The sequence below is a fragment of the Callorhinus ursinus genome, unplaced genomic scaffold, assembly GCF_003265705.2.
Source record: "Callorhinus ursinus isolate GAN/ISIS: 27379988/994484 unplaced genomic scaffold, GSC_fseal_2.0 scaffold49, whole genome shotgun sequence".
In the NCBI taxonomy this organism is placed as follows: domain Eukaryota; kingdom Metazoa; phylum Chordata; class Mammalia; order Carnivora; family Otariidae; genus Callorhinus; species Callorhinus ursinus.
Genome location: NW_027397111.1, coordinates 498400 through 525056, shown reverse-complemented (window position 1 = coordinate 525056; position 26657 = coordinate 498400). Strand labels below are relative to the sequence as shown.

At 52.0% G+C, this 26657-nt stretch overlaps 1 protein-coding gene across 1 annotated transcript in view; it reads left to right on the top strand.

The window, feature by feature from the left end:
* OTOG (otogelin) overlaps nucleotides 1-26657 on the top strand; it is an 84932-nt gene that overhangs the window by 2911 nt on the left and 55364 nt on the right. The window contains exons 4-23 of the mRNA XM_025848543.2: nucleotides 1473-1548; nucleotides 2449-2541; nucleotides 2707-2861; nucleotides 5336-5454; nucleotides 6764-6969; nucleotides 7811-7941; nucleotides 8192-8298; nucleotides 8727-8836; nucleotides 9215-9343; nucleotides 10210-10318; nucleotides 10592-10638; nucleotides 11120-11265; nucleotides 17289-17421; nucleotides 18568-18745; nucleotides 20272-20396; nucleotides 21371-21583; nucleotides 22967-23159; nucleotides 24521-24595; nucleotides 24804-24847; nucleotides 26283-26436. Coding sequence (XP_025704328.2) covers nucleotides 1473-1548; nucleotides 2449-2541; nucleotides 2707-2861; nucleotides 5336-5454; nucleotides 6764-6969; nucleotides 7811-7941; nucleotides 8192-8298; nucleotides 8727-8836; nucleotides 9215-9343; nucleotides 10210-10318; nucleotides 10592-10638; nucleotides 11120-11265; nucleotides 17289-17421; nucleotides 18568-18745; nucleotides 20272-20396; nucleotides 21371-21583; nucleotides 22967-23159; nucleotides 24521-24595; nucleotides 24804-24847; nucleotides 26283-26436 — 2543 coding nt within the window. The remainder of the gene's footprint in view (nucleotides 1-1472; nucleotides 1549-2448; nucleotides 2542-2706; nucleotides 2862-5335; nucleotides 5455-6763; nucleotides 6970-7810; nucleotides 7942-8191; nucleotides 8299-8726; nucleotides 8837-9214; nucleotides 9344-10209; nucleotides 10319-10591; nucleotides 10639-11119; nucleotides 11266-17288; nucleotides 17422-18567; nucleotides 18746-20271; nucleotides 20397-21370; nucleotides 21584-22966; nucleotides 23160-24520; nucleotides 24596-24803; nucleotides 24848-26282; nucleotides 26437-26657) is intronic.

Below are 26657 nucleotides of genomic sequence, written 5' to 3'. Positions count from 1 at the left end.
TTGCTCGATTATCAGAGAGGTTCTTGGCACTGAAATGACTAAGAACTTCTGATCTGTACTGAAGATGAATCATTTGGGCAGGATTTAAAAATTTCTCCAGAAAGTGGCCTTGACTTTGCAGCGCTATCTTGCCCTCGTTAACACCGATCTCAGAAGCCACATCTGAGGTGGGGGCGAGGGGTGGAGAGACACAAAGACTAGGTTTCATTAAGAGCTCTTTGGGGCCTATTGGATGCAAGGTGATCGTTTTTTCCCATGGTCTCCGAGGCCCCGTGAGATCGATTACAACCAGGATGGGAAGCCTGACTCCTGGGGCTCAGGCTGGGTATGCAGGGTAAGGAGAGCTGGGGAGGACCCAAGAACCAGGGGCCAAGGTGCGACAAGGCCCAGGAGGGGCCAGTGACCTCCCAGGGGTCAGCAGGACAGTGAAAAGGGAGGCAGTAAGCACCCAGGGATGAGGTGGAGAGACTGGGCCTGCCAAGGAGGGGCAAAGACCTGAGGTTGGGCTTCAGGGACCAAGGGTTCTGAATCCTCTCCATGTTCCAAGTCCTCGGCCGGAGGCTGGGGATTCTGCCCGAGGATGCAGAGATGACAGTGAGGGAGGAAGACACATGAGACATACCCACAGTGTGGTTGGTGCCTTGTTGGGCCTGTGAACAAGAACACGAGCTCCCTGAGGGCTGGGACTTTGTCCCGTTCACACTGGGAAGCTATCCAAATGGGGAGGCCGGGGCTCTGAGAGGGGAGGAGCTTGTCGTGCCCCGGACCCCAGGCCCAGATGATATGAGCCACCTCAGACTAGGGTCCCGAGAGGTCAGGTATCAAAGTCAGTTAGCTGTGTGGTGCCTGGACACGCCTGATGTTTGGGACAGTTCTAATTTCGGATGGTTTGTATATGGAGAGACCACGTGTTGGGATTTCTGGTCTGGAAGATAGGATTTCCCCGCTCACTTTGCCTGTGTCCTCCTCAGATTTGTGGTATCAGGGAGAGTCCTGGCGTGGAGCTGAGTTCTGGGGACTGTGGATGGTGACCTCTGAGGAAGGTTGGGGTGGGGGAAGGGTGAGATGCTCACCTGCCTTGGGCCCAGGGGCTGCCTTTTCTTCCTAGGCCTGCCTTGCGTGGTTTCTGTGGTGAGGAGGAAACATATTTATTCTCCAGATAAGGGAGTTTTGTGTTGGGCTGTGGGGCACTCTAAAGTGTCCTAGGGAGGGAAGGGGGGAGGGGAGCCTGAGGGGATGTTGGAGCATGGAGGGGAGGGAATGTGTTCGGGCCACCGAGATGCCACTTTGGAGGGTAAAAACCAGCCTTCACTCCTCTAAGGCAAGCCTGGAAATTCTCCCAGACCTCTCAGAGGTGGGCCTGGGCAGGTGGAGTGGCTGGGGGCCTCCCTCCTCCGGGTGACAGACAGGAAGGGCCATGACCTTTAGGAAGTCCCTCCCTGACCGAGTTCTCTTCCTTCTGTTTCTAAAAGGAGGCTGAAGTCCTGGACTCCTTGGCCATGTCTTCCTGGGAAAGGCGTCTCCATCGGGCCAAATGTGCTCCATCTTGTAAGTGGCCCCCTCCCTGTGGCCCATGGGAGGGCCCTGGCCCTCAGGGCAGGCCAGGCTTCCCTCGGGGCCTCCTGTGATCTCTGTGCCCTGCAAGGAGTCTCTTTCCGCCTTCCCCAGCCCTGGCCTCCAACTCTATTTTGTTTTCTCCTTCCTGGCTGAGGAGCGCTTCCTCTCCGGTGTCCTGTTCTTATGACCATGGCCCTGTGGCTTCTTCCTCTCACACTGTCTGAACCAGTGAGACTGGGCTTCCTTGTTTAGTGGTTGTTTTCCCTCTGCTTCACCCTGTGTCCGCGGCTTCTCCCCTCACCCGGTCCTGTGTCCATGGCCCCTTCTCTTTCATCTTATGTCCTTCTCTCACCACACTCTGCTCCACTTTGTCTTCTGTGCTCTGTGCTCTGTGGACTTTCTGTCTACTGTATTCTAAATGTGAAGCATCTCCCCCTCTCTGGGTCAGGCCTAGGCCTCTTCCCCTGAGCTTAAGGAACAGTGAGGAAGAATGGTCCTTGAAGATCCCTGGGCAATCTCCCTGCTCACGCCACATGCTCCGTATTCAGAGTCTGCCTTGTCTGGCAGCCAGGAACTTTCAGCAGAGGGAGCTGAAGGCCCAGGTCGGGCTGGCCTGGGGCCACTTGATGCACACTGAGGGCAGGTACTCTGAGACCCCACGCTTCCTGTCTGTCAGGGAGGGAGCCAGGCAGCCAGGGCTGAGGCACCCTACTTGTACTGCCATTAAGGCTAGCTACTGAGGAATGTTGGGGCTACCTGTGGTGGGGATCTGAGTTCTGTCCCAGCTCTGGAAGGGCTGGGTCTGGTGCCCTGGCATGAGGGAGGTGCTGTGTCCCGGGGTTCTGCCCAGCTTGGCTCAATGGGGAGGCGCCATCTGTGTCTCTCCTGCAGACTTGTTTTCCTGCTTCAACGGGGGCGAGTGTGTGTACCCAGCCTTCTGTGACTGCAGACGCTTCAATGCCACCGGGCCACGCTGCCAGATGGGTGGGTCTGAGCTCTGTCCCACCCCTGGGGGCCATGGGTACAGGGAAAGCTTGTGGGCCTGAGGCCTGGGGGTCCCGGGCTGGGGAGGCGGGGGGGTGGCCCTGCTAGCCTCTGGTGTGAGACCCACTGCAACTGCGCAAGCAGGTTCTCTTTTCTCTGGCACAGTGTACAACGCCGGCCCTGAGCGTGACAGCATCTGCCGGGCGTGGGGACAGCACCATGTGGAGACTTTTGATGGTCTCTACTACTACCTCTCTGGGAAGGGCAGCTACACCCTGGTGGGGCGCCATGAGCCTGAGGGGCAGGCCTTCTCAGTCCAGGTGAGGCCTTCCCTACCCTGCCAATCTAGGAAGGTCCCACGAGGCTCTGGAGGTTGTGCTGGCCAAGGCTATCTTGTCATAGTTAGAGAGTCTATACCTGGAAGGAGTTGGGGACTCCACAGTTCTCTCTCACTCACTCACTCTTGGTTGCCCCTGGCCAGTCACTGATTTGGTCACTCATCATTAAGTATTAGGTACATACCTGTACTCTCCCGGGCACAAGGCTTGGTGGTGGCCTTGTGGACCATAACACAGATGTGGTCTCTGTCCTCGTGGAACTTACTGTCTAATGGGGAAAGCAGACATCAAATCAAATGAATCATTTCAAGGACAACTGAGTGCTTCAGAGAAGAAATGCCAAATGTTAGAAGAGCATGTGATGGAAACCTAACTTTGTTTATTGGGAAGGATGATGACCAGGGAAGACTTCCTGGAGGAAGTGACATTGAAGTTGAGATCCTGAAAATGAATTGGAGTTAGCCAAGTGAAGGGTCACAGGGGTGAGGGAGGGACATGAGAACATTCTAGGTAAGGGGAATTTGGGTGCTAAGGACCTGAGATAACAAAGAGCATTGTGCCTCTGAGGAAATGGTAGAGGTCCTGGATGACTCAATTCAGGGTTACCTCTTCTAAGCAGCCCTCCTGGATGCCCTGACCGCCTAGCTGGCTCAAGGGCTCCTTTCTATGTAACCAAAGTTCTGCATTGTTGCACAGTCAGTGCATGTCTCTTACAAAGTCTTTTTCCAGGTTGATCTTTTCTACCAGATAGAAGCTTTTCGGGCAGGGACCATGTCTTTCCATTTGGTGTCTCAGGACCCAGATTAGTGCTCAGTATAAGTCTGTCCTGTCTATGAATATATGTCTGAGACACTGTCAGGTAGATCTGATTTCCATGCTTACCCCGGGTGTTGAGTAGGGGTCAGTACACCTCCATCTGGAGAAAAGTCTGCTTGGGGAGCGAGCTCTGCTGAGGAGCACCTTGGGTAGGACTGAGTTAGGGCCGGGGCTTGGGAGTTTGGGGAGATCCTAGTGCTCAGTGTCACCCCTCTGCGAGCAGGCATGTCCCTCCATCTCAAGCATAGACCTGCCAAGGAGCTGCCCTATGGGCCATGCCCCAGATGGGCTGACCCAACTCTGCCCTTTCTGCCTCAGCATCTCACACATCAGGGTTTTTCATGACAGTCATTTCATGATGGATATGTTATGATTACTTAGACTAACGGGGTGCCACGCATTCATGGATTATGAAATAAACTTAATGAATTAGAAACAGCACCCCCTGCTGAAAGAAAGAAAGAAAGAAAGAAAGAAAGAAAGAAAGAAAGAAAGAAAGAGAAAGAAGAAAGAAAGAAAGAAAGAAAGAAAGAAAGAAAGAAAGAAGGAAAGAAAGAAAGAAGGAAAGAAAGAAAGAAAGAAAGAAAAAAAGAAAGAAAGAAAGGGAGGGAGGGAGGGAGGGAGGGAGGAAGAGAGGAAGGGAGGAAGGAAGAAAAAAACCAAAGAGAATAGAAAATATAATGTGGATGCATTACACATTAATAGGGGTAAATACTATTTTGTAAAATTTTTGTTTTATTTATATATGTATATATTTACATTTCTTCCTGTCGGTTATGATCTAAAGTTTGAAAAATTTAATTAGCCTGTGGGGTGGCTTTCACAGACCCCACTTTCAGCTGACGTGACTCCAGCCTGCTTAAACACGTTTTAATGGTAATCTAGTGGAAGGGTTTCTACACTGGGAAGAGAAGCATTGCAGATTTTCCCTAAGCCCCGGGAGCCTCAGTTCTCCTCCATCTCTTGAGTCTTCTGGCTTTGAGGTGAGGGTTCTGTCTGAGGAGGGGGCAGAGGGGATGTGTCTGTGACAGGCAGCACAGGAGTGACACGCATGCCTGGGTGTGCAGGGAAGGACTAGACCGTGCCTGCCAGGGTCATGGTAGGAGTGTGTGTTTATAGTGTGTGCATTGAGAGTGCCCAGTGAATCTATGAGGGGTGTGTGTGTGTGTGTGTGTGTTCTGTGTGCCAGAAGGTGTGAGTGTATACCTTGGCTTTGAATCTGATGAGATAACCTGGGTTGTAAAATGAAAAATGCAGAAATAGGGAGACAACACAATGTCCTGGAAAAAGCTCTGAAATTTAGCCTTCAGTTCTAGGTTGGAACCCTGGCTGCGTGTGTGTGTGTGTGTGTGTGTGTGTGTGTGTGTGTGTGTGTGTGTGTGACCTTCATCACTTCACCTCTCGGAGTATCCGTTGCCTCCTCCGGGAAATGCAGATCATCATAGCTCTGTTCTCCTGTGGGGTTGTGGGGACTGGGAGACATCAAGACATCACAGAGGAAAAGGTGCTTGGCATGCGGAGAGCAGGCGATCGGCATGAAGCGGGAACAACACAGGGTGTCACTGGGCTCAGGACAGAAGCTCAGGGCCAGGTCTGTGGCAGGAACCCTGCACAGTGACCTCTGAACCCCCCCCAATCAGGTGCACAACGACCCGCGGTGCGGCCCCTCCCCCTACACCTGCTCCAGGTCTGTCAGCCTCTTCTTTGCGGGGGAGCAGGAGATCCGTCTGGCCAAGGAGGTCACCCACGGAGGCGTGAGGTAACTATACCCCCAGCCCTGAGCTCTCCTGCTCCCTGGCCCTGGTGGCGGGGAATGGTGAGCACCTTCCTTCTAAAGCCTGAAGAAAACTGTTTTCTGGGGGCAAACAGCAGAGTTTCCACCATCAGGGCAGCAACCTACTGGCAGGCCAGCTGGTTTCTTGTCAGCTGGGTTTGCAGAAAGATGAGTCCCTCAAGATTTTCTGAGACTCTCGAGGCATTGTGGGTTTCCAGACAGTGGATATTCAGGCCAATAGTAGAATTTTCCAGATAGTTGAGAGTATACCACTATAAGCATGCTTACTTTTTTTTCTTTCACAATTTCGAGGGAACATTCCTGAATGGATCATACACAGTTCAAGCCTCCTCAGAGCAGATCTTGAGCACACTGTCCCCTTTTCTGATGACACAGGGTCATTTGAATGTCGCTTACCTTGCTGAGACATCAGGGATGCCTGGGACCAGGGGAGTGAGGACTCTCGGCCACCACACCACATGGCCCAGACTGTGGTTCTTCTGAAATCTTTCCTGTATCTTGTCTTCACTGTCCTTTCCCTCCCTTGTCGTGGCTTCACTTCACACTGCTGCTGGGTTGGGGGAAGGGATCGTCCTTCGAGGACCCTTCTCCCGTTCTCATGTCCTGCTTCAGATCTGGAAACTAGGTAACCAAGCGTTCTGGGGCTGAGTGTAAAATTGAAAGCTCAAGGGTTTCCCCTGTGATGAAAAGATTGGTATATGGATCCTTGGGTACCAGTTTTGGCCAGTTAGACCCCTTTTCTTCCCCTGATTTTCAGGTGGATTGAAAGTTGCCAAATTCCAGACGGGCTAGGAGACCCTGTCCCAGTAAAAGTGGGATGTGGTCGGGACTGCTCTGGCCCTGCCTCTCTTCTTCCACTCCCAGTTTCCCTTATCCCTCAGCTTTCTTCTCTTCCTACCCCTTTCTGGCTCCCCACCCACAAAACCAAACCGAGTCAGTGTCTGCGTATACCATTTCTCCCATGTAGGAGCACGGAGCTAGCAACTTCAGACACTCTAAGATTTATCCCTGCCAGGGAAATTGCAATTTTAAAAGCAAGTTTTAAACTCTGAAGACAAAAGAATCCCTCTCTAATGGTGGACTTCAGATACCAGGGAAAGTCACGGGGAGGGAAAGGGGGTCTTCAGAGCCCATGGTAGCAGTGGCGTGTGGAGGAAGTAGGTGCTGGGTACATGATGGGTCCTGCGGGTAGGGGACGGCAGGTCCTTTGGGGAAGGGACTAGATGAGCGGAGGGGGTGTGAACAGCCTGAAGCTCTGGGCCGTGCTCTGCAGGGTCCAACTACCACAGGTGATGGGGAGCGTGCGTCTGCAGCGGCTTGCTGGCTACATCCTTGTGCGGCATCAGTCAGCCTTTACTCTGGCCTGGGACGGTGCCTCGGCTGTCTACATCAAAATGAGCCCGGAGTTCCTGGGCTGGACTCATGGGCTGTGTGGGAACAACAATGCTGACCCCCAGGATGATCTGGTGACCAGCTATGGTGAGGTGCAGGGCAAGTAGCCTCTGAGGGTTTCGGGTGGAGGTGGGGGATGCTGGGCGGGGCGGGAGAGGCCTTGGGGCACAACCCTGGGGTCGTGGTACTGAAGACCCAGCGGGAAGCCAGGGGCCCCTTCCTACCCAGTGTGTGGCCTCACGCATGTTTTTCACCACTCAACCTCAGTTTCCTTGTCTGTAAAACAGTCATAATGAGAATCCCTGCTAGGGTTGTGTGAGGATCTAAAGGGCACTTTGCTAGATGGGATTGACCCTGCAAGATGAGTATGTTCCAGGGCTAGGGAGCAGAAGGCCAGAGAAAGGGCCCCATGGGAGCTGAAGGGTACCTATGGAGCACTGGTAAGAAGTAAGAGTGAAGCATACAGGGCCAAATCACGGCGACTCTGGCTGGAAGAAGAAAAGTGATCCCTTTGAGCACCCACAGCATACCGAACACTCAACATGCAGTCTTTGCAATAATCTCATGGGGGGGCTATTTGCCCTATTTCACATGTGGGAGAACTGAGGCTCAGGGAGGGGCAGGAGCTTGTCCGGGCTCACATACTAGTTGTCTTTTGACTGCATGGTGTTGCCTCCCCCCCGAGTTTGGAACAGTAGGGAGCTACTACAGGACCTATTGCCTGTTATCACCAGCTTTTTCAGGAGAGTGGCCCCGTTGGGAAATGCAGACTGGGATAGGACCCAGGAGGCTGGATTCTTCAACTTCTTGCCCACCTTCTGGCATCTCTTTGGCTCCCCCTGCCCTCCCTCAGAGCCCTCTGTGGAGCCTTCCCCGCCATCCTCCTGTGGTCATGCTAGTTCTCTGCCCTTCCCCCTCCCCCCCCCAGGGAAGCTGACCGATGATGTGGTTGAGTTTGGGCAGAGCTGGCAAGAGCAGGCCCCCAACCAGCCTCCAGGGCCTACAACTCCCTCCCTGCCTCGCCCACCGTGTCTGCAGCAGAGCCCAGGAACCATGCAGGTCTGGACCTTGGGGAAAGTGCCTCCCCGCACCCATCCTAGTGTCTGGCGTAGGTTCATTTCCTGTCCACCTCCTAGGAAGTCACTGGCTGCAGGGGCCCAGGCTTGTCTGTGCCTACGGCCCCACCCCTTTTTTCTCCACCATTCTCTCTCTTGAGCTCAAATGGGGGTTCGGTGTGGGGGCTGGTGAAGTCAGAGGGCTGTGCGTGGCTTTGCCAGCCCCCGGCTCTGGCTCCTGGCCCTTTCCCCAGGGTGTGTACGACCGGTGTGAGGCACTGCTGCGGTCCCCCTTTGATGCCTGCCATGCCTATGTCAGCCCTCTGCCCTTCACAGCCAGCTGTACCAGTGACCTCTGCCAGTGAGTAGGCAGCCCAGAGTGCAGCTGGGACTAGGTTTCAGGGAGACCTGTCCCAGTACTGCGGGGGCAGGGGGCAGGGGGTAGGGGGAGCTCAGCATGTGGGTCACTGAGCCTGATAACCCCAGGCCCTGACAGATATGCTTCCCAAAGCTCAGAAATTCTTATCTGCATCGGTGGGACAGAGCTTCCCTATTCTCTGAAGCCCAGAAATGGGGACCGACGTCCTCAGGGTCACACAAGTCAATGGCAGTGTTGGGACTAGAACCCAGGTGTCCTGCTTCCATCTGTATATACGTAGATACCTTCCCAGTCTCCCTTTCCTAGCTGCGTGACAAGGAGGGATGCCCTGAGCCCTTGAAGTCTCTAGAGGGTGCTGGAGGGCAGGTAGCAGATAGGGTTCTGGTGTGACCCTCGGTTTCCCGGCACAGGTCAGTAGGCGACGAAGCCACCTGGTGCCGGGCGCTGGCAGAGTACGCCCGAGCGTGTGCCCAGGCGGGGCGGCCCCTGCAGGACTGGAGGACCCAGCTCCCGCAATGCGGTAGGTGCATCCTGCTGGCGGGCAGGGAGGGGTTTTCACGAGCTCTGTCCTGGGGCTCTGGGTGGCATCCTCAGGCCTCAACTCAATGTCCTGACCTGCTTAGAACCACAGTTGTCGGAGCTGTAGGGTCTGAGACCCCATTTGTGACTGAGGAGCAGACAGGCTCAGAGTGGAGGGCCTGGCCTAGGGTCCCAGAGCCAGCTAAGGGTGGTTCTCAGAGCCTCCCAGGCTCTGGCCAACTTTCCGGTCACCCAGTGTTCCCACTGGGACTAGGGGGGCAGGAAGATCAGAGCCCTCCTTCCCCCTACCCCGAGGCCTGGAGTAGGGGCTGGGTGTGTCCTGGCAGAGCTGGGGCCGGACTTCTCCCTTGCCCCACAGCTGTGCACTGCAAGGAGAAGACCTTTACCTACAATGAGTGCATCGCCTGCTGCCCCGCCTCCTGCCAGTCCCGGGCGTCCTGCGTGGACAGTGAGATCACCTGTGTGGATGGCTGCTACTGCCCCGATGGTAGGCCGGGGGGTGGGGGCAGTGGGTGCTTGGCAGCGTCTTCCTGGGCTGGCACGGACGAGCCTGATGCAGGGGTTCAGAGGGTGCCTGTTTGTGCAATGAGTGAAGGAAGGAACACACAACTAATAAGGGAATAAATGATGACTGGCTTCAGGGAGGTGAGGGTGGGGGTGGCACTGTGGCTCTTGAGAAGTCCATCAGGGTATTTCATTTGATTGGGACCGAGCTTTTAAGGTGTGTAGACCAGGACAAGTCATTCATTCGTTCATTTGTTCTTTTATCACACACGCATTTGCTTAAACACTCGTCCACGTTTTTTAGGGGGTATAAATTTGCAGCACATCTGTGGTGTGCAGCTCACTTGGCTAGGCAGGGGTTGAGATAAAAATATATGGAGATATGGCCGTTGACTTTAGGGGTCAGAATCTGGTTGCGGTGATAAGATGCGTATACCTACGACTCCCGTCTAAGGCATAATGTAGTGAGGACCCACTCAGGGGTTCAGACAAGAAGAGACATAGGAATTCAGTGAAGGGAGAGATTGTCAGGGAAGGCTTCCTGGAGGAGGTGGTACCTAAGCTGGTCTTAGATGCAGTGACAGGCTTTTGAGAGGTGAAGAGAAGCTAGTCAGTATGCAGGTTGCTTGGGGGTGGTGAGGTGAGATTATGCAAAGGTCTGGAGGTGAGATTATTTGCCCAGAGGGGATTCAGATCTGGCCTGAGCCAAGGATTTATGCAGGAGAAAGCTTGAAAGTGGGCTCAGTGGTGAAAGCTCGGATGGGATCTTTGTCCCAGGCCTGGGGCAGCCACGAACGGTCTGTCAACAGGAGTGGAGGTGAGTTAAGTGGGCCTTTGCTGTCACCGTAGGTCTGATCTTTGAGGATGGGGACTGTGTGGCACCAGCTGAGTGTCCCTGTGAATTCCATGGGACCCTGTACCCGACTGGCTCTGTGGTGAAAGAAGACTGCAATGCCTGGTCTGTGTCCACAGCTGGGGGGTGGGGCAGTGGTGATTTCCAAGGTTTTCCATCTGGGGTCTGGGAGCCCTGGGGACGTGGGGGGCACTCACTCAGCATCTCTAAGTCCCAGGAGATCTCATTCGAGCTAACCCTTGGAGGTAGAGGAAATCTCTACCACCCATTGTGAAGACGGGAAGACTGAGGGCTGGGGACAGGAGCTCTGTGGACCCTGCAATCCTCCAGCCTAGGCCTGGGGAAGTGAGCCCTGCCTCCTTGGTCTCTGTGTTTCAGCACATGCACTGCAGGCAAGTGGGTGTGCAGCACAGCTGTCTGCCCAGGTATGTCAGATCCCCACCTCAGACTCTACCCCCTTCCTCTAGTCTCACAGCTTTCTGGGGCAGGAAATTCTGGGGGCCAGGCCTGCAGTTCCCAGCTTTGTTTCCTCAGAGCTGCTTTGCCTGGTTTAGGGATTGCTCCAGCCCCTGTCAGGGAAGGATTTTATGGCGGGGGAGGGGGGTCTATCTAAGGACTTTCCTGAGCTTGGGGAGCTTCGATGGAGACTGGTCTTCAAGCTCAGGCCCTGGTCTCCTGGCAAGGGGAGATGCCCAGGGCAGGGCTGTATCTCCCTTCAGATGGGCTGGAGGGGCAGGGCTGCTTCTCCCCAGTGACCAGAGCTTCAAAAAGAGGGCCAGGCCTCCAAACACTGCCCGAACTCCTGAGGACAGGGTGCTGTCTCTTCCTCATGCTCAGAGCCTGCAGGGCAGAGGCCGTCCCTGTGGGGCAGCTCCCATGTGTCAGCCACTTTTCTCTGCCCCTCAGCCGAGTGTTCAGTGACTGGCGACATCCATTTCACGACCTTTGACGGCCGCCGGTACACGTTCCCCGCCACATGTCAGTACATTCTGGCCAAGAGCCGCTCCTCGGGCACCTTCACAGTGATGCTGCAGAATGCCCCGTGTGGCCTGGTAAGGGCTGGGGACCTCAGGCCCAACCCAGCCAGCCACCCCTGTTCTCTGCCTCCTAGAGAGGTTGAGGGACTTAGGGCAGGGCCCCAGGGTTTCCACAGCCCCCTCACCCTGATGTTTATTCTTTTGGGGCAGAGCCAGGGGACAGGAGACTAAGTTCCGTCTCTAGAACATCTGCTAGCTGACAGGTGCTTCCCTTTTCTGGGCCTCAGTGTTTATTAAAAAATCTCTAAAATGGGTCTAATTCAACTTAATCTTTTCTGCTTCCTTGGATTGTACCTTCAGCATCTCTGTATTCATTCGTTCATTCATTCATTCATTCATTCATTCAGCAAATACTGAAAATCTGTTTGTGCCAGAAGCTAGGTCTTAGAGACTGGGATGAATTGGATCTGGCTCTGCCCTCCTAGGCCTTGCAGTTTGGTAGGTGAGGCAGATAAGTGACCCCATAATCCACTATGTTATCGCAGCTGGGACAATATGGACATTACAAGGTAGGTCTCCATGGAGGAGCTTTTCCTTGTTGTTGCTTTACCTGGATGTCAGGTGGGAGGAGGGGTGGATCCAGAAAGACTTCCTAGAGGAGGTGACCCCTGAGCTGTGTCAGCCACTTGTTAATGTAACTGAGAAAATGGCCAACTTGCTGGTCTGGGGTAGTTGTGAGTTTCTCTCTCAGTGACTGCATTTTTCCCTGAGCCAACCATACTGAGCTGACTCCATAAGCCCTGGTCTGGGCTAAACTCAAGCTCCTTCCTGCACAATAGAGCAGGGATTCACACCCATAGCCAGGGCAGCCACCCCTAATCCCACCTCCCTGCCTGCTTTTCTCTCCCAGTGATGTCAGTGGGTGAGCAGACATCACTTGGTGGTGCCCCTCCCTGGCCCTGGGGACCTAGGCTGGGCTGTGGACAAGGGAAAGGGCTGTGCTTTCTTCCTTTTGAGGCTCGAGTGACCCCCTCCCCTCTCTCTGCCAGAGAATGGCCTGGATCTGCCCTTGGCTGCTCTCTGAATCAGAAGAATACTTGTCCTCAAAAGCCAGGTTACTCTCATCCTGAGGGTGGCAAAAGAAAAGGCAAAGCGGACATACACTGCCCAGTGGGACTCCTTCCCATTTACAAAGTTCTAGAGTCTTAGAATACCTGGGGCTATGGGACCTTGGAGGTCTCTTACCAGCCCCCTCTCTACCATGTTCTGGATGGTGGCCAGCCAGCCTCGGCCTGAGGTAACCTGCTTCACCGCTGAACAGTGCCTCTTGATAGCACTTTCCTTTTACCGTGAGCCAGGTCTCCTCCTTGTGACTTCATCCACGCTGGTGAACCAGTAGAAGGCCAGCCCTCTGCCGGCTCTCTGCAGGGCACAGTGCGGGTTACACAGATGAGTCAGATCCTGGTCCTAGCCACCAGGAGCTCACAGCCCAATGAGGAAGTCAGTCATGTCCTCAGGTCAGGTGCTTCACTATGAGATACAAGAGCAGTGCTGTCAGAGGGGAGTTCTGTGGAGGAAGAAATATTCCTACAGGTCAGAAGAAAGGATCAGGGAAAGCCTCATGGCAGAGGTGGCATTTAAGCTGAATGACCTAAAAAGTCGGCCTAAAAAGATAAATAGAAATAAGATATGTATATTTGAGAATGGGGAGGAAGGGCAGTCTAGGAGGATCAGGTCATATGAAAGAAAGCAATGAGGTTGGAATGTTCTAGAATACATTAAGGCAGATGCAGAAGGACTTGGCAACTGGCTGACCGGCTGGTAAGGTGCAGGGTGTGTGGGAGAGAAGCAGGAGGCGTCAAAGATGAAGCTGTGACTTCAGTCCTGGGTGAACACAAGGGGGTAGGGTGAGGATGTTAACAGAGAGGATGATGATGATAAAGTATTTGCACGGTACTTTGAACTTTGACTAATCACATTTGCATAGGACATCTAGTTTAAGGTTCAAAATACTCCCATGTAGTAGTCACTATTATTCTCCCCAGTTAAAATATGATAAGACAGGCCTACAGAGGCTTGGGGTGTTCCTGATAACTCCCAGCCAGCAGGAGGGGGAGCTGAGCCAGACCCAAGGTTGGAAATCCAGAAAGCCTGTCACAACCTCTTAATACACCCACCCCAAAATCAGGGTATTGTTTACAGCCTTTGAAGTATTTTTTCAGGTAGACCTTATTTCTCAGAGTAGCTTTAGATTTTACAGAAAAATGCAAAGATAGTACATAGAGTTCCCATGTACCCCACACCCAATTTCTCCTATTATTAACATCATACATTGTACATTTGCTACAAATAACGAACCGATGTTTGTACATTAACTAAAGTCTGCACTTTACTCATATTTCCTTATTTATTTGTTTTTTTAACCTAATATCATTTCTCTCTGTTCCAACATACCACATTACGTTTAGTCATCACGTCTCCTAGGCTTTTTCTTGCTGTTGCAGTTTCTTTCTTTCTTATCTTTTTGTGTGTGTGTGTGTGTTTGCGAGAGGGAAGGAGAGAGAGTGCATACCCATGAGCCAGGGGCAGGGGCAGAGGGGAGAGAAAGAGAGAGAGAGAAAATCTTAAGCAGGCTCCATGCCAGCGTGGAGCCCCGTGTGGGGCTTGATCTCACCACCCTGAGATGATGGCCTGAGGAGAAATCAAGAGTCAGGTGCCTAACCAGCTGAGCCACCTAGGCGGCCCCTCGCTGTTACAGTTTCTAAGACTTTATTTATGATGATCTTGAAAGTTTTGAGGAGTACTGGTCAGGTATTTTGTAGAATGGCCCTCTACTGGAACTTGTGTGATGTTTTTCTCATGGTTAGAGTGGTGTTATGGATTTTGGGAGGAAGATAAGAGGTAAATTGCCATTTTCATCATATCTTATCAAGGGTACATATACCAACATGGTTTATCACGGTTGAGGTTGACCTTGGTCATCTGGCTGAGGTAGTGTTTGTCACTTTCTCCACTGTAAAGTTACCCCTCTTTTCCTCCCTTACCATACTGTTCTCTTTGGAAGGAAGTCGTTATGTTCAGCCCACACTTAAAGAGTGGGAAGTTATGCTCCCTCTGCTTGAAGACAGAAAATCTACATACACCATTTGGAATTTTTCTGCACAGGAGATTTGTCTTTTTTCCTTCACATATTTTCTTTCAGTCATTTATTTATGTCAGCATGGACCCAGGGATATTTATTTTATACTTTGGGTAGAATCCAATACTTCCTTATTTATTTTGTGATTCAAATTTTTCTGACTTGTATGCTCTTGGGCCCCTTTGGCATACCCCCATTATTGTGTGTGCCTGTGTGTCTGTGTGTCTGCGTGTATACTGCCTTACTTTATGGTCCTACAAGGTGCACCAGGCTCATCTTGCATATTTCCTGTTCCATCCCTAGAATCAACCATTTATTAAAAAAAATATTATCAGATGCTCTGGGCTCTTTTTATTGGAGAATGATTTTAGAAGCCAAGATCTGGGGTACTGGCTGTGCTCAACTGCTACTGGGTATCATTGCTTTTAGACCCTCTCAGCTGACAAAAAAGGGAAATAATATGTATAACCTATGAATATCCTTGTATAGCCAATGCGTATACACAAATAGCTCTCTATACATGTGCTAAACGGGAGTTCATATTGATGTTCCAACTCTAATCCATTACCACATGGGTCATTCTAGCCTCTCCCCTTGCTTATCTGTAAACACCCACCCCGACAGTGAGAAATCTGGTTTCCACCATCCACTATCCATGTATCTAATGGTTCAATTCCCATATACATGTATAGAAGTACCAGACTTATTAGCTCATACCCATGGGAAAGAACTTTATCAAGTTCAGTGCTTTATCAGAGTACAGTGCTTATGCACGGTTCCTTTTGCCTTTAGTCTTACAAACTCCACTTATTTCCAAAGTTACTTAGGTCAACACCTTCAGTGAGTTTGTTTTATATATTTGTAATACAGTTAGATTCTTTTGTCACAGTCTGCATTCCATCCTGGGACGCTCTGACCCCCTACATGATTTTTTTAAATTGTACACGTTAGGGTTCACTCTTTATGCTGTAAAGTTCTCTGGGCTGTGACAAATGAAACCTCCCAAGTATTCCATGACCTTTTCTTATCTGTATCAAACCAGGCAGGACCAACCAACTATTGTTGTATCTCCATTCCTGAAGGAGAGAACTGAGGTGTAGAGAAGTTAAATGAAGTTTTTAAAGTCTCAGCTTTCAGGCGCCTGGGTGGCTCAGTGGTTAAGCGTCTGCCTTCGGCTCAGGTCATGGTCCCAGGGTCCTGGGATCGAGCCCCACATTGGGCTCCCTGCTCGGCGGGAAGTCTGCTTCTCCCTCTCCCACTCCCCCTGCTTGTATTCCCTCTCTTGCTGTGTCTCTGTCAAATAAATAAAATCTTAAAAAAAAAAATGAAGTCTCAGCTTTCAGTGACATCAAGACTCGAACCTAAGACTTTGACTAAAGGATGCAGGCTTTCTTCCTGCACCAATGACATGTCCAGAGGGGACCAGAGGATGAGTGGGTTGACAAAGGTGATGTTTTAGACACAGTGGCTTTGAGCTGTTTCAGGGATTTTAAGTCTCCTTGGGAAGGAACTTGGAAGGTTGTAGCTTGTTGTACAATGTCTTTCTGAAAAGTTCCATTTATTTATTTATTTATTTATTTATTTATTATTTTATTGTTATGTTAATCACTATACATTACATCATCAGTTTTTGATGTAGTGTTCCATGATTCATTGTTTGTGCATAACACCCAGTGCTCCACGCAGAACGTGCCCTCTGAAAAGTTTCAGTCTCTAATCCTTTCCTCATTTCACTGTTTGATTATATCACGTTCAGGTTATACTTTCTCTGGCTGTCTTTGAACTTAGGATAAAGTCCAAGGATTTTACAAAGTTCTGCCTAAGCTGGTCCCTGCCTACTTCTTGAACTTTATCTTAAACCACTTTGCTCACTGGCCTTTTGGTCATTTTTTACATGCTTGGATGCATTAAATGCATGTGTTGGGGAATTTTGTACAGACTGTTCACTATACCTGGATGTCCCCCTCCTTGCCTTTTCTCTTTGCCCAGCTACCCTCTATGGACCCTTCAGATCTCAGCTCACCTGTCACGTTTTCCTGTGCCTCAGTCTTCTGATCTGCACAATAGGGTTGTTAGTAATACTTACTAAATAGGATTGCTATGAGAATTGAGTGAATACGTGTAAAAAGATTAGAAAATACCTGAACATAGTAACTCTATATTAAATTTAGCTGTTATTCTAATAAATATAGCATTATTAAAAGTTTTGTTATGATTTTTACATTATCATTATCTTTCCCTAGGATGGCCTTTCCTACCTCTGCAGACTAAGTCTTGTTCCTTCACTATATGCTTTCCTAGCACCCTACACCTATTTGCAGCACTGATCCCATTAATAATTTAAAAGCCAACTTTGTAATTACTTGTTTAAGGTCTGTGTCCCACACAAATATGTACTCTCCATGAATATATGTCATGTTCATCACTGTATGGTTGTGTGGATGTTTCCTTGTGGAAGGGAAGTATGAATGGGCCTGATGTCTACTCCCCATTTCAGAGATGAGAATCTGAGGCCCAGATAGTATTTGCTCATTTCCTGCCTGCCTGTGAGTGGAGCTTGGTGTTCTGCAGGATGTGACACTTGGAAGGAGCTATATAAATACCTATAAAAGGATGAAATTAAAGTCCTCTCTTGTACTTGACTGGGGAGGCCAGGGTTTCCCAGGCTAGACTCTGGGCTGTCCAGGGGGTCTATCTCCGCTCTGTGTCATAGACAGTCTAAGAGCTGACTATCTTTTTATTTGCATTATCCCAGCTCCGCCACTAACTTTCTCCAACTGGAGCCTCTGCCTTCCCATTCCCAGATGAGGCATTGGTTAGAGGACTCCTAATATCCTTTGGGGGCTCTGTCTCAGCCTGCCCCTGACCTCAAACTGCACTAGAATCCCTGCTCCTGGGGTCTTTGTTGGGACCAGCAAGACAGACTAACTATGCTGCACTTGTCTTCCTCTTTCTCCAGAACCAGGATGGAGTCTGTGTCCAGTCAGTATCAGTGATTCTGCATCAGGACCCTCGGAGGCAGGTGACCCTGACCCAAGCGGGGGATGTCCTTCTGTTTGACCAGTACAAGGTCACCCCACCCTACACAGATGGTACGGCTTTGGTGGACGAGAGCTAGCTGGGAGCTGGCTGCCCAGGCCTCTTCTTCCAGGCACTGCCTCTGGCCAAAGGCACTGCCACATGGGCAAGAGCTCACATTCTCTAATAACTGGGTGAATCAGGCCAGAGGGGCACCTTGGTCCCAGGAACGTGGACTCTGGACTTGCAAGATGGTCTTTCTCGTCATCCCAACATGACAATAGGCTTTACAGTGGCATGATGGCTTCTCCTAACATGACGATATGAATGGGGCTGTTTTCCATCCCTATTCTAATTTTTTTTTAAGATTTTACTTATTTGAGAGAAGAGAATGAGAGAGTGAGCGCTCGAGCACACATGCGTGGGGGTGGGGAGCAGAAGGAGAGGGAGGGGCAGAGGGAGAAGCAGACTCCCTACTGAGCAGGGAGGCCTACACAGGGTTCGATACCAGGACACCAAGACATGACCTGAGCCAAAGGCAGACTCTTAACCGACTGAGCCACCTAGGCGCCCCTATTTGTTTTTTAATTACTTATTATGCTGTCTGATTCCACAAGGTATCTGTGGTATCTTGTAGGAAGCATATCTAACAAAAATGGCAAAATTGTTAAGAAATAAAATAGTGCCAGAGAAAATGATAAAGAAAAAAAAAAGAATAAGGGTTCAAGACTGAGAGGAGAGGGGATGCAGGGGATGTAAAGAGACCAGAGAAATGCAAGTCACAAAAAGTGAAAAATTCATTACAATTGAATCTAAAAATTTAAAATTGGTACAATTGAATCTAAAATCATATTGTGAGCTTCCTGGTGGTCACTGAAAAAAATGGCTAGTTACAGAATTCTCCTTTGCTACAGAAGGAAATATTATGTTCCTTATGGAAGCAAAACTTTAATTGGCACTTGATGCTCAAAAACAAAAAACAAAAAACAAAAAAATAACATTTTAGCCAGGGCTGCCATGGTGTTATCCCCGAGTCCTGATTGTAGCCCTGAACGGGATTTCCTGAAGACTTCCCAAGCCAACGCCTTGGCAGGGAGTCACCCAGCGTGAAGGCTGGGCTGGCTGGGTATGGGGGTCGGTGAAGGCCATGCAGGTGGTGGCGGTGGGTGGGGTGCATGTTGGCAGAACTTCCCACATCCCTATTGTGGTTCTGTGCCCAGACGCCTTTGAGATCTGGAGGCTGTCCTCCACGTTCCTGCGGGTGAGGACCAACGTGGGCGTGCGGGTGCTCTATGACCGCCAAGGACTGCGGCTCTACCTGCAGGTGGACCAGCGATGGGCGGACGACACCGTGGGCCTCTGCGGCACCTTCAACGGCAACACGCAGGACGACTTCCTGTACGTGCTCCTGCCCCGGAAACAGAAGGAGGGGGGGTGGGTCCCTGAAGGCCGAGTACCGGGAGGCTCTTCTTGGAAACCTCTCTCGCAAACTTCCTTGGGCTCTCACTGGGCCACACATGCACCATTGATTATTTAATTTAATTTAATGCATTTAATGTGTCGCAGTTTTCTCTGTGCAGAAGATTCACCTGGGGAGCTTGTTAAAATGCTGACTCCTGGGTTCTTCTTCTCGTGTATCTGATTTGCATTGGGGCCCAAGAATCCTGTTTTTAATAAGTAATCACTGAGATTCGAGGATAAGAGATATATGGACCATACCTTGAGAAATACTGTTTTATAATGAGGCCTTAAAATTCGTAGACCTTAGGCTGGGTTTGATTTGGTTCATGGTTTTCTTTGTTTTAATTGACTGTGAACCCTTCAGATGAGTGTAAGCCCCCAGTGAGCCAATGAGATGCCCAAACTCCTGCTTTCTATCCCACCAGGCCAGTCTAAGCCATATATCTTTCCTCCCTGGTACTTGAGGGTTGCACCATGTGAGCCTCCCCACCTTCAAGGGAAGGCTGTTTCCCAGGGACTGACAGAGAATTGAAAGACTGTCTGGACATGGATACAGTTTAGGAACTTGGGAGGGGACAAGAGTCAGACTTTCCAGAAAGGAGAATAAAGAGTTGATCTTGAAGGTGAAATTTTCTGGCCAGTTTTTCAAGTTACATGCATTACACGATATAGAAGTAAAGGAGAGGCTTTCTTCAGCCAGAAATGAGAATTCAGATTCTTTCAGAAAAATAAGAATCAGAAGAAAATGAGGCTTTAAATGCATGCACATTAAAAAATGTAGCATTCTACTCTGTATTGCCTGGTGGGGCTGATGTTAGGGCTGCTTGCCACCCTCCTAAATGTGAACTCTGGGCAGAAAAGTTGCTGTGCATAACTTGAGTGCTCTCACTGCTCAGGAGCAGTAACGTGGGTGTGGTGAGTGCCAGGCAGAACCTGTCCCACCCCTGCACATTATGATCTCTCCAGTCCACCATCTTCTCGGGTTTGGTGACTCTTGAAGACTGGCGATATCTAGGAAACATGCTTTTCCCCCTTTCTTCCTTTATTGCCCCTCGTATGACTATTTCCTACCTAGAGGGAAAGGGAGGGCAAAAGAGCTTTCAGGAACTGCTCATGGAGAAGGGAGGAGGAAGACTTAATCCAGTGAAGTTTGGTTCACATGGTGTCCCTGTTTCTCTCTTTCTGACATGAAGAGCTGGGGGTGGGTGGTGAAGATTGTGTAGTAGGTGGCCCCAAGCCAGTTTTGAGTCCCCTTGGAGCCTGTTAAATGTGTGTGTGTGTGTGTGTGTGTGTGTACGCACACATATGTACATCCATAATTGTATGTGTTTGTATGTGACCGTGTAGACTCCCTTGGCTGTTTGCATGTCTGGCATCTGTTTGTGCTCTGGGTATATGCTGTATATACATGGATCTGAGTCCACATGGGCAAGGGTGTAACTGTGGCTGTGCCATGATTGCAGGTCCCCAGTGGGTGTGCCTGAGAGCACCCCACAACTCTTTGGCAACTCTTGGAAAACGCTGTCTGCCTGCTCCCCACTGGTCGCTGGCTCCCCTCTGGACCCCTGCGATGTGCACTTGCAAGCAGGTGAGGTGGGGGAGAGGGAGAGGGGGAGTGGGGTGCAGTGGGGCTGGTTTGAGAGGGATGAGATGAGAACTCTAGGCCTGAGGAGCAGACCTGCAGAGAGGGGACCGTAGTTCCCTTCTGGGAAGGGTCAAGCAGACAGAAGCTTCAGGCTCTACCACTGCCGTGTAGACACACATTTGTACTGGCTCCCCTGTCTCAAGGCAAAAGTCTACCTCACAATGAGTCCCACCAGGCCCTACACTCTCTGCCCATCCCCCTTGCCTCCCCACCCCCCAACTCTGCTGCAGCCACACAGGCCTCCTTGCTGTTCTTCCTACACAGCGAGGTATGCTCTCTGCACCAGGCCTTTAGACTTGTCATTCCCTCCACCTGGAATGCTCTTCCGTCACTAAACACAGGCCTTACTCCCTCACCTCTTTCAACTTTTTGTTCAGACTTCATCTTCCCACAGAGGCCTTCCGGACCACCTAGTTTAAAATTGCAGTTGGCCCTCCCACCCCACCTCCAATGCCTGTCCTCCTTCCTCCTTCTCTCTCTCTCTGAGGTCTTCACCTTCTGCTTTGCTATAGAACTTGTTTAGTGGCAGTCTCCTTCGACCGTGGAGAGTAAGCTCCAATACAGCAGGATTTTTGTCTGTTTTGTTCACTCCTGTGTCTCCTTCCAGCATGTGGATCATGTCCAGCACAAGGTGGACTGTATTGCATGAATGCACTACATACACACATGTCACACCCAGAATGCACTACATACACACAGTCACACCCAGACTTAGCAAACCATACCCACACCTTCCCAACCAGCCGTGCGCTCTGGTACCTGCTCACATCCTTCCTATACACACACACGCCCACCTGCCTTCTCACGCCGACAACTCCCTGAACGGGGGGGTGGGGGGGTGGGCAGGAAGAGCCTGGGGCCTGGGACACCAGGCAAACCAGATCCCTGCTCCCTGCCCCCGTACCTCCTGTCTCCAGCCTCCTATGCGGTGCAGTCCTGCAGTGTGCTCACCGGGGAGCTGTTTGCGCCCTGCTCCGCGTACCTGAGCCCCGTGCCCTACTTTGAGCAGTGCCGCCAGGACGCGTGCCGCTGCGGGCAGCCCTGCCTGTGTGCCGCGCTGGCCCACTATGCCCACCTGTGCCATCGCCACGGGCTCCCCGTTGACTTCCGCGCCCACCTGCCGGCCTGTGGTGAGTGCCCCACGCGGGTGCGCCCCCATGAGGGCGGCTGGAGGAGCCTGAGCTCCAGACCCGAGTGTCCGCCTGCCCCCCTGCCGCCGAACATCCCTGCCTCACCCCTCTTCTGTGCTCTCCATCCCCTTGGCCAGCCGGGCCTGACACTCAGGACATGTGACTCATGACCGCTTCTCTGTGACCCTCACCTCCAGCCCATCTCCAAGTCCTGTCAGGCCTATTGATTGGAGATTGAAATTCACCCACTTGTCACCACCTCCACGGCCACCACCCTGGTCAGAGCTTCCCAGTAGGCCTCCCCATAGCCTCTTCTCGAGCCTTCTCAAGATCACTGGCTCCCATCACCCTCAGTGCACATGTGGCTCAGTGGGCATCAGCTGGCCCCTGCTCACTGCCCCCCCACACCTGGGCCACACACCTCCCCGTGTCTCAGTTGTTTCTGGGCCCCCAGCCCTAGCGCAGGGCCCTACTCAAAGTAAGCTCTTAACAAATATTTGTTGATGAAATGGAAAAAAGACTGTCCTGAGAGTCAGGAGACCTGTGTTCTATGCCAGCCTTGCAGGTTGTTGCTGTGTGTCTCTGAGAAGCCCTGCCTCTCTCTGAGTCAGAGTTTCTCCAGAGGTGATTGGACAGGACAAGTGGTTTATAACCCCGACTGCACATTAGTGTCAACATAGGAGCTTTAAAAAAAATGCATGTATCTGTGCCACATTCAGTATCAATGAAAACAACATGTCTGGCCATGGGGGCGGGCATCAGCATTTTTAAATGGAGACTTTGATGTGTAGTCTGGGTGAGAACAACTGAGCTTGACAGTCTGGCTCTGGCAGGGTGCAGGAGACCCCAAGGGAGCAGGATGCTGGCCAGATAAGGAGAGGGAAGCCTGGAGTCTTTGGACAGAGGGCCCCAAGAGGCTGCTAACTGGGGCACAATTGATCTTCACAGCACATGTGTGTTATAGACGTGGAAGTGAGAGGGATGGCAGTGTGTGTAATACCCACCTGTGCGTGTGCCTGTGCCTGTGTGTGAGTGATGGGCCGGATGCAGGGCTGTCAGCGAGGGGTGACCTCTACCCTTCCCCAATATCACTACCTAAAAGGAACGCCCTGCAGAGAAAAAGAAACACCAATGGCAGGGTCCCGACTGGACTTGGGAAGGGGGGGCCCACCCCTGCCACTCTGCCACTATAGTGTAGTGGGAGGAAGTGGGACTCTGAAGTCAGACCTGGGTTCAGATCCCAAGGCTGACCTTGACCTGCCATGTGACCTCGAATAAGTATCTTCTCTGGTTCTCGGTTCTTCTCATCAGGATGATGACCCTACCCCCACACAGTTGTGGTGATGAGGGAGACAAAGCACACGGTTTCATTTCCCACTACAGCACTGTCCTGTGAGGCCACCAAGGAGTATAGCCCCTGTGTGGCCCTGTGTGGACAAACCTGCCAGGACCTGGCCAGCCCTGTGGCCTGTGGGGCTGGTGGCAGCAGTGACCCCAGTGGGGACGAGTGTGTAGAAGGCTGTACCTGCCCACCGGACACCTATCTGGATACCCAGGCTGACCTCTGTGTCCCTAGGTGAGCAGGCTAACTTGACCTCTGTCTGGGAGGAGGGCCGGGGGGGAGGCTGAGGGTCTCCAGGGCATCTGAGGCTGGGGAGGCTGGCTGCACCTCTCATGTCCCTGCTTCATCTCATAGTCATGGGGCAGAGCTTGATGGGTGACTGGGTGGGTGGGTTTCTTCCCCTGGGCTCCCCTCTCAGGCCTTTTTCCTGAGCTCCAGCTCCTTAGGCCTAGAACTCCAGCCTGGCTTCCCCATGAGACAGAATAACAGACCCACAGAGACAGCTTCTCTCCCTTCATCTCCCCTTTCCTTCCACAAATATTTATTGACCTCCTAGTATGTTCTAGACAATTCTAGGCCCTAGAAATACAGCAACAAACAAAACAAGATCCTGCCCTCATGGAACTCATGTTCTTGTGCCAAGAGAGATTAATAAATAAACCAGTGCTTAAAGAGTTTGGTGGTAACAAGCTCTGAACAGGCAGGGGGGGGTTACTGTTATGTCACATGAGGTGAGCACGGCAGGAAGGCCTTTCTGCTGAGGTGACATGTGAGCAAAGATGGGCAAGTGAGGGAGGAGGGCTCCAGGCCGAGGGGACAGGGATAACCCCGAGGCTGTCTGTGCCGTGGTGTCAGTGTGGCTGGAGGCAGAGGTGGGAGGTGGTGACCCCACAGGATCCCAAGGCTGACCGGCAAACTGTAGGATCCTCCTTTGAGATCCCCACCCCTTGCAGTTCAGTATCGCCAACAAAGGGGCCTCTGAGGCTTATATGGGGGCGGGGTTGAAGAGGGAGAAGGTGACTGAGAAACACAGGGTTTGGATGAGTTCAGACATCCCTTCCAGCCCTCAGCTGGTCTGCTCCAAGGCCTGCACTTGGCCAAGACTAGCAGGGGCTGTGGGAGGTGTGTGAGGAGGAAAGAGTCTGTGCCCTCAGTGGACCTACAAAGAGGAGCCGAAAGACAGCATCATGGACCCTGTGAGGAATAGATGAGATGATGTATTTGGAGGGCCTAGCCTGGTGTTCAAAATGTTTAACAATGGGCATGGTGTGGACACTGCTGCTGGGTGTGAATGAGCAGGATGGGAATACCCATCCTGCGCCTGTGTCTGACACAGCACGGGCTCAGGAAGTGTGGCCCTGTTCTTACCCCCTCTCTTTTCCCCGGCTTTGGGTGGACAGAGACCAGTGAAGGTGGATGGCCCTGACCTCTGTCCTTGGTGCCAGTCTGGCTTCCCTACTCCCTGGAGATGTGTCACCTGTCACAGCAGATGCCATTACTTCTCTCTGCGTCCTTATGCCCCTGGCTGCTGAGGGGTGGGGTCGCTGCCCCAGCTCCTGAGTCGGCTCATTTTTCTCTGTTCCTGGGTTCTACAGGAACCAGTGCTCCTGCCACTTTCAAGGAATGGACTATCCCCCTGGAGACAGTGACATTCCATCTCTGGGCCACTGGTGAGCCCCCTGATAGCAGCGTTAGTGTCCTCTCCTTAAATGGAAGTTGCTGACTGAAGAAAATACTGCCAAGCAGCTCTTTCCACGAAGCAGTGCTCACCTGCCATCTCTGTGCAGGGGGCCAGGGACAGAGTGGGGATGTCTGTCTGAACCCTGAGCTCTGCACTGACTGAGTCAGCTAATGCCAGTGCACCCCTCCCCCCAACAGCCACTGCAAAGATGGAGTCATGAGCTGTGATAGCAGAGCACCAGGTAAGGTGGAAGGTGAGGGATTCTTCTGGGGGCTCCTCCACGGTAGTGGGGTTATGGAGAGGAGAGTGGGGAGCTTGAGGACAGATCGGGAGGGGAAAGCCCGGCCATGTCTTGCCCCACACTGAGCCTTCTTGGGAAAGGCTCCAGTTTGGAGGGTGGCATGCAGAGTCCTGGCCCCACCTCAGCCCCACCCGAGCAGCTGTCCCTCCTGCTTCTCAAGAAGGGGAGGCTGAGACTGGCTCCCAGGGGCAGCCAGCAGAGGTGTCCGGACAGTCCCTTGACCTCCCCTGGGTCATGGGTTTCCTCGGTCTGAGCTGTCGGTTGTCTGCTAAGGCTGACTCTCTGCCCAGTCATGTGTTAGACTTGGGGTCACAGAGATGGGAAGGACAGCCTGGGTCTTTGAGGCTGTCGCAGGCAATAGAGATGGGGGTAGGGTGGTGTGGGTCAGCCTGTGAGGGATGTGGAGGTGGTAGAGCAGGGGACAGGAGCAGGAGGGCAAGGAGGGCCACTAAGGATGGGGATCGGCACAGAGGGGTGAGAGAGTAATCATCCAGCAGGTGGCAAAGAGCAGGGCCTCCAGAATCCGGCGGCCCTGAGTTCAAATCTTGTCTAGTGCTTGCACGCTGTGTAGCCTCGGGTAACTCACTTCACCCCTCCGACAGCTTCACTTCCTCTTTTGTTTATGATCTAGAATTCTATGATTTTCTTTTTTTGTTGTTGTTGTTGCTTCCGTCTTCAGATTGCTTCTTCTTTGGGACTTTTATCTCATCTTCTGTGGCTATTCTTTTCTCTCTGTTCCTTCCTAAGCTGGGCATGGAACTCACCTCCCCTTTATTGATTTCCCTAAAAAAGATCAGTCACACAAGGTGTAAGTGTGCACAGCCGACTTGACAGAAGGCTCAGTGAGAGAGAGGGAGTTTGTGTCCCGGAAATATAGGCAATGAGGAATTGACTTCCCTGTTGTTAAAAGTCCTCTGGCCAGCCTGCCACACTGCATCACTATCCTCTTTCTGGCTCTTCTCCTGGTCTGTTTGGGGCACTTCCTCTCACAGAAGTGACTTCTTTCTGTTATGTGGGAAATGGGAGATGGTAATACCTCACAGAGCTGTTGCTGGATTCAGTAAGAAAATGCAGGCTAAGTGCCGGGAACAGTCTCCGGTGGAGAGGACATGGTACTCTTGGTGCTGGTAGAGGTGGTGGTTGTCTTGGGTGACAGCCCACCGCCCTCCCACCCTCTATGATGTGCATCTGGGACCCCCCAAGGAATGCCCCTGAAAGCATCACAGCCCCCTCTCTCCCTGCATCCTCCAGCTGTCGGTCCCCGGGGCTCCCTGGCCACCCCTGGTCAGCCAGGAGCCCACCCCCAGGCCCAGGTGTTCCAAACATCCTGCTGAGCGTCCAAGCTCCTGTCAGCGGCCACCCTCTTCTCCCCCAGCCACCGCCTGCCCAGTGGGCCAGGTCTTCGTGAACTGCAGTGACCTGCACACCGACCCTGAGCTGAGCAGAGAGAGGACGTGTGAGCAGCAGCTGCTGAACCTGAGTGTGCCAGCCCACAGCCCCTGCCTCTCAGGCTGTGCCTGTCCCCCAGGGTAAGTATCCACCATGCATGGCCCCATCTCCTCTGATGGCGGGCAGAGCCAGGAACCTCAGGACACAGGGAGGGGCAGGGAATTCCTCACACAGTCATGGAGGGAGGCACCCGCCCAGGGCTGGCCAGTGATCATGGAATGGCCAGCATGGAATCTGAGAAAGAACAGTGGTGTGGGGATCTAACCCGGAGTGGATTCTCCCTGGCTCTGCTTCTTACCAT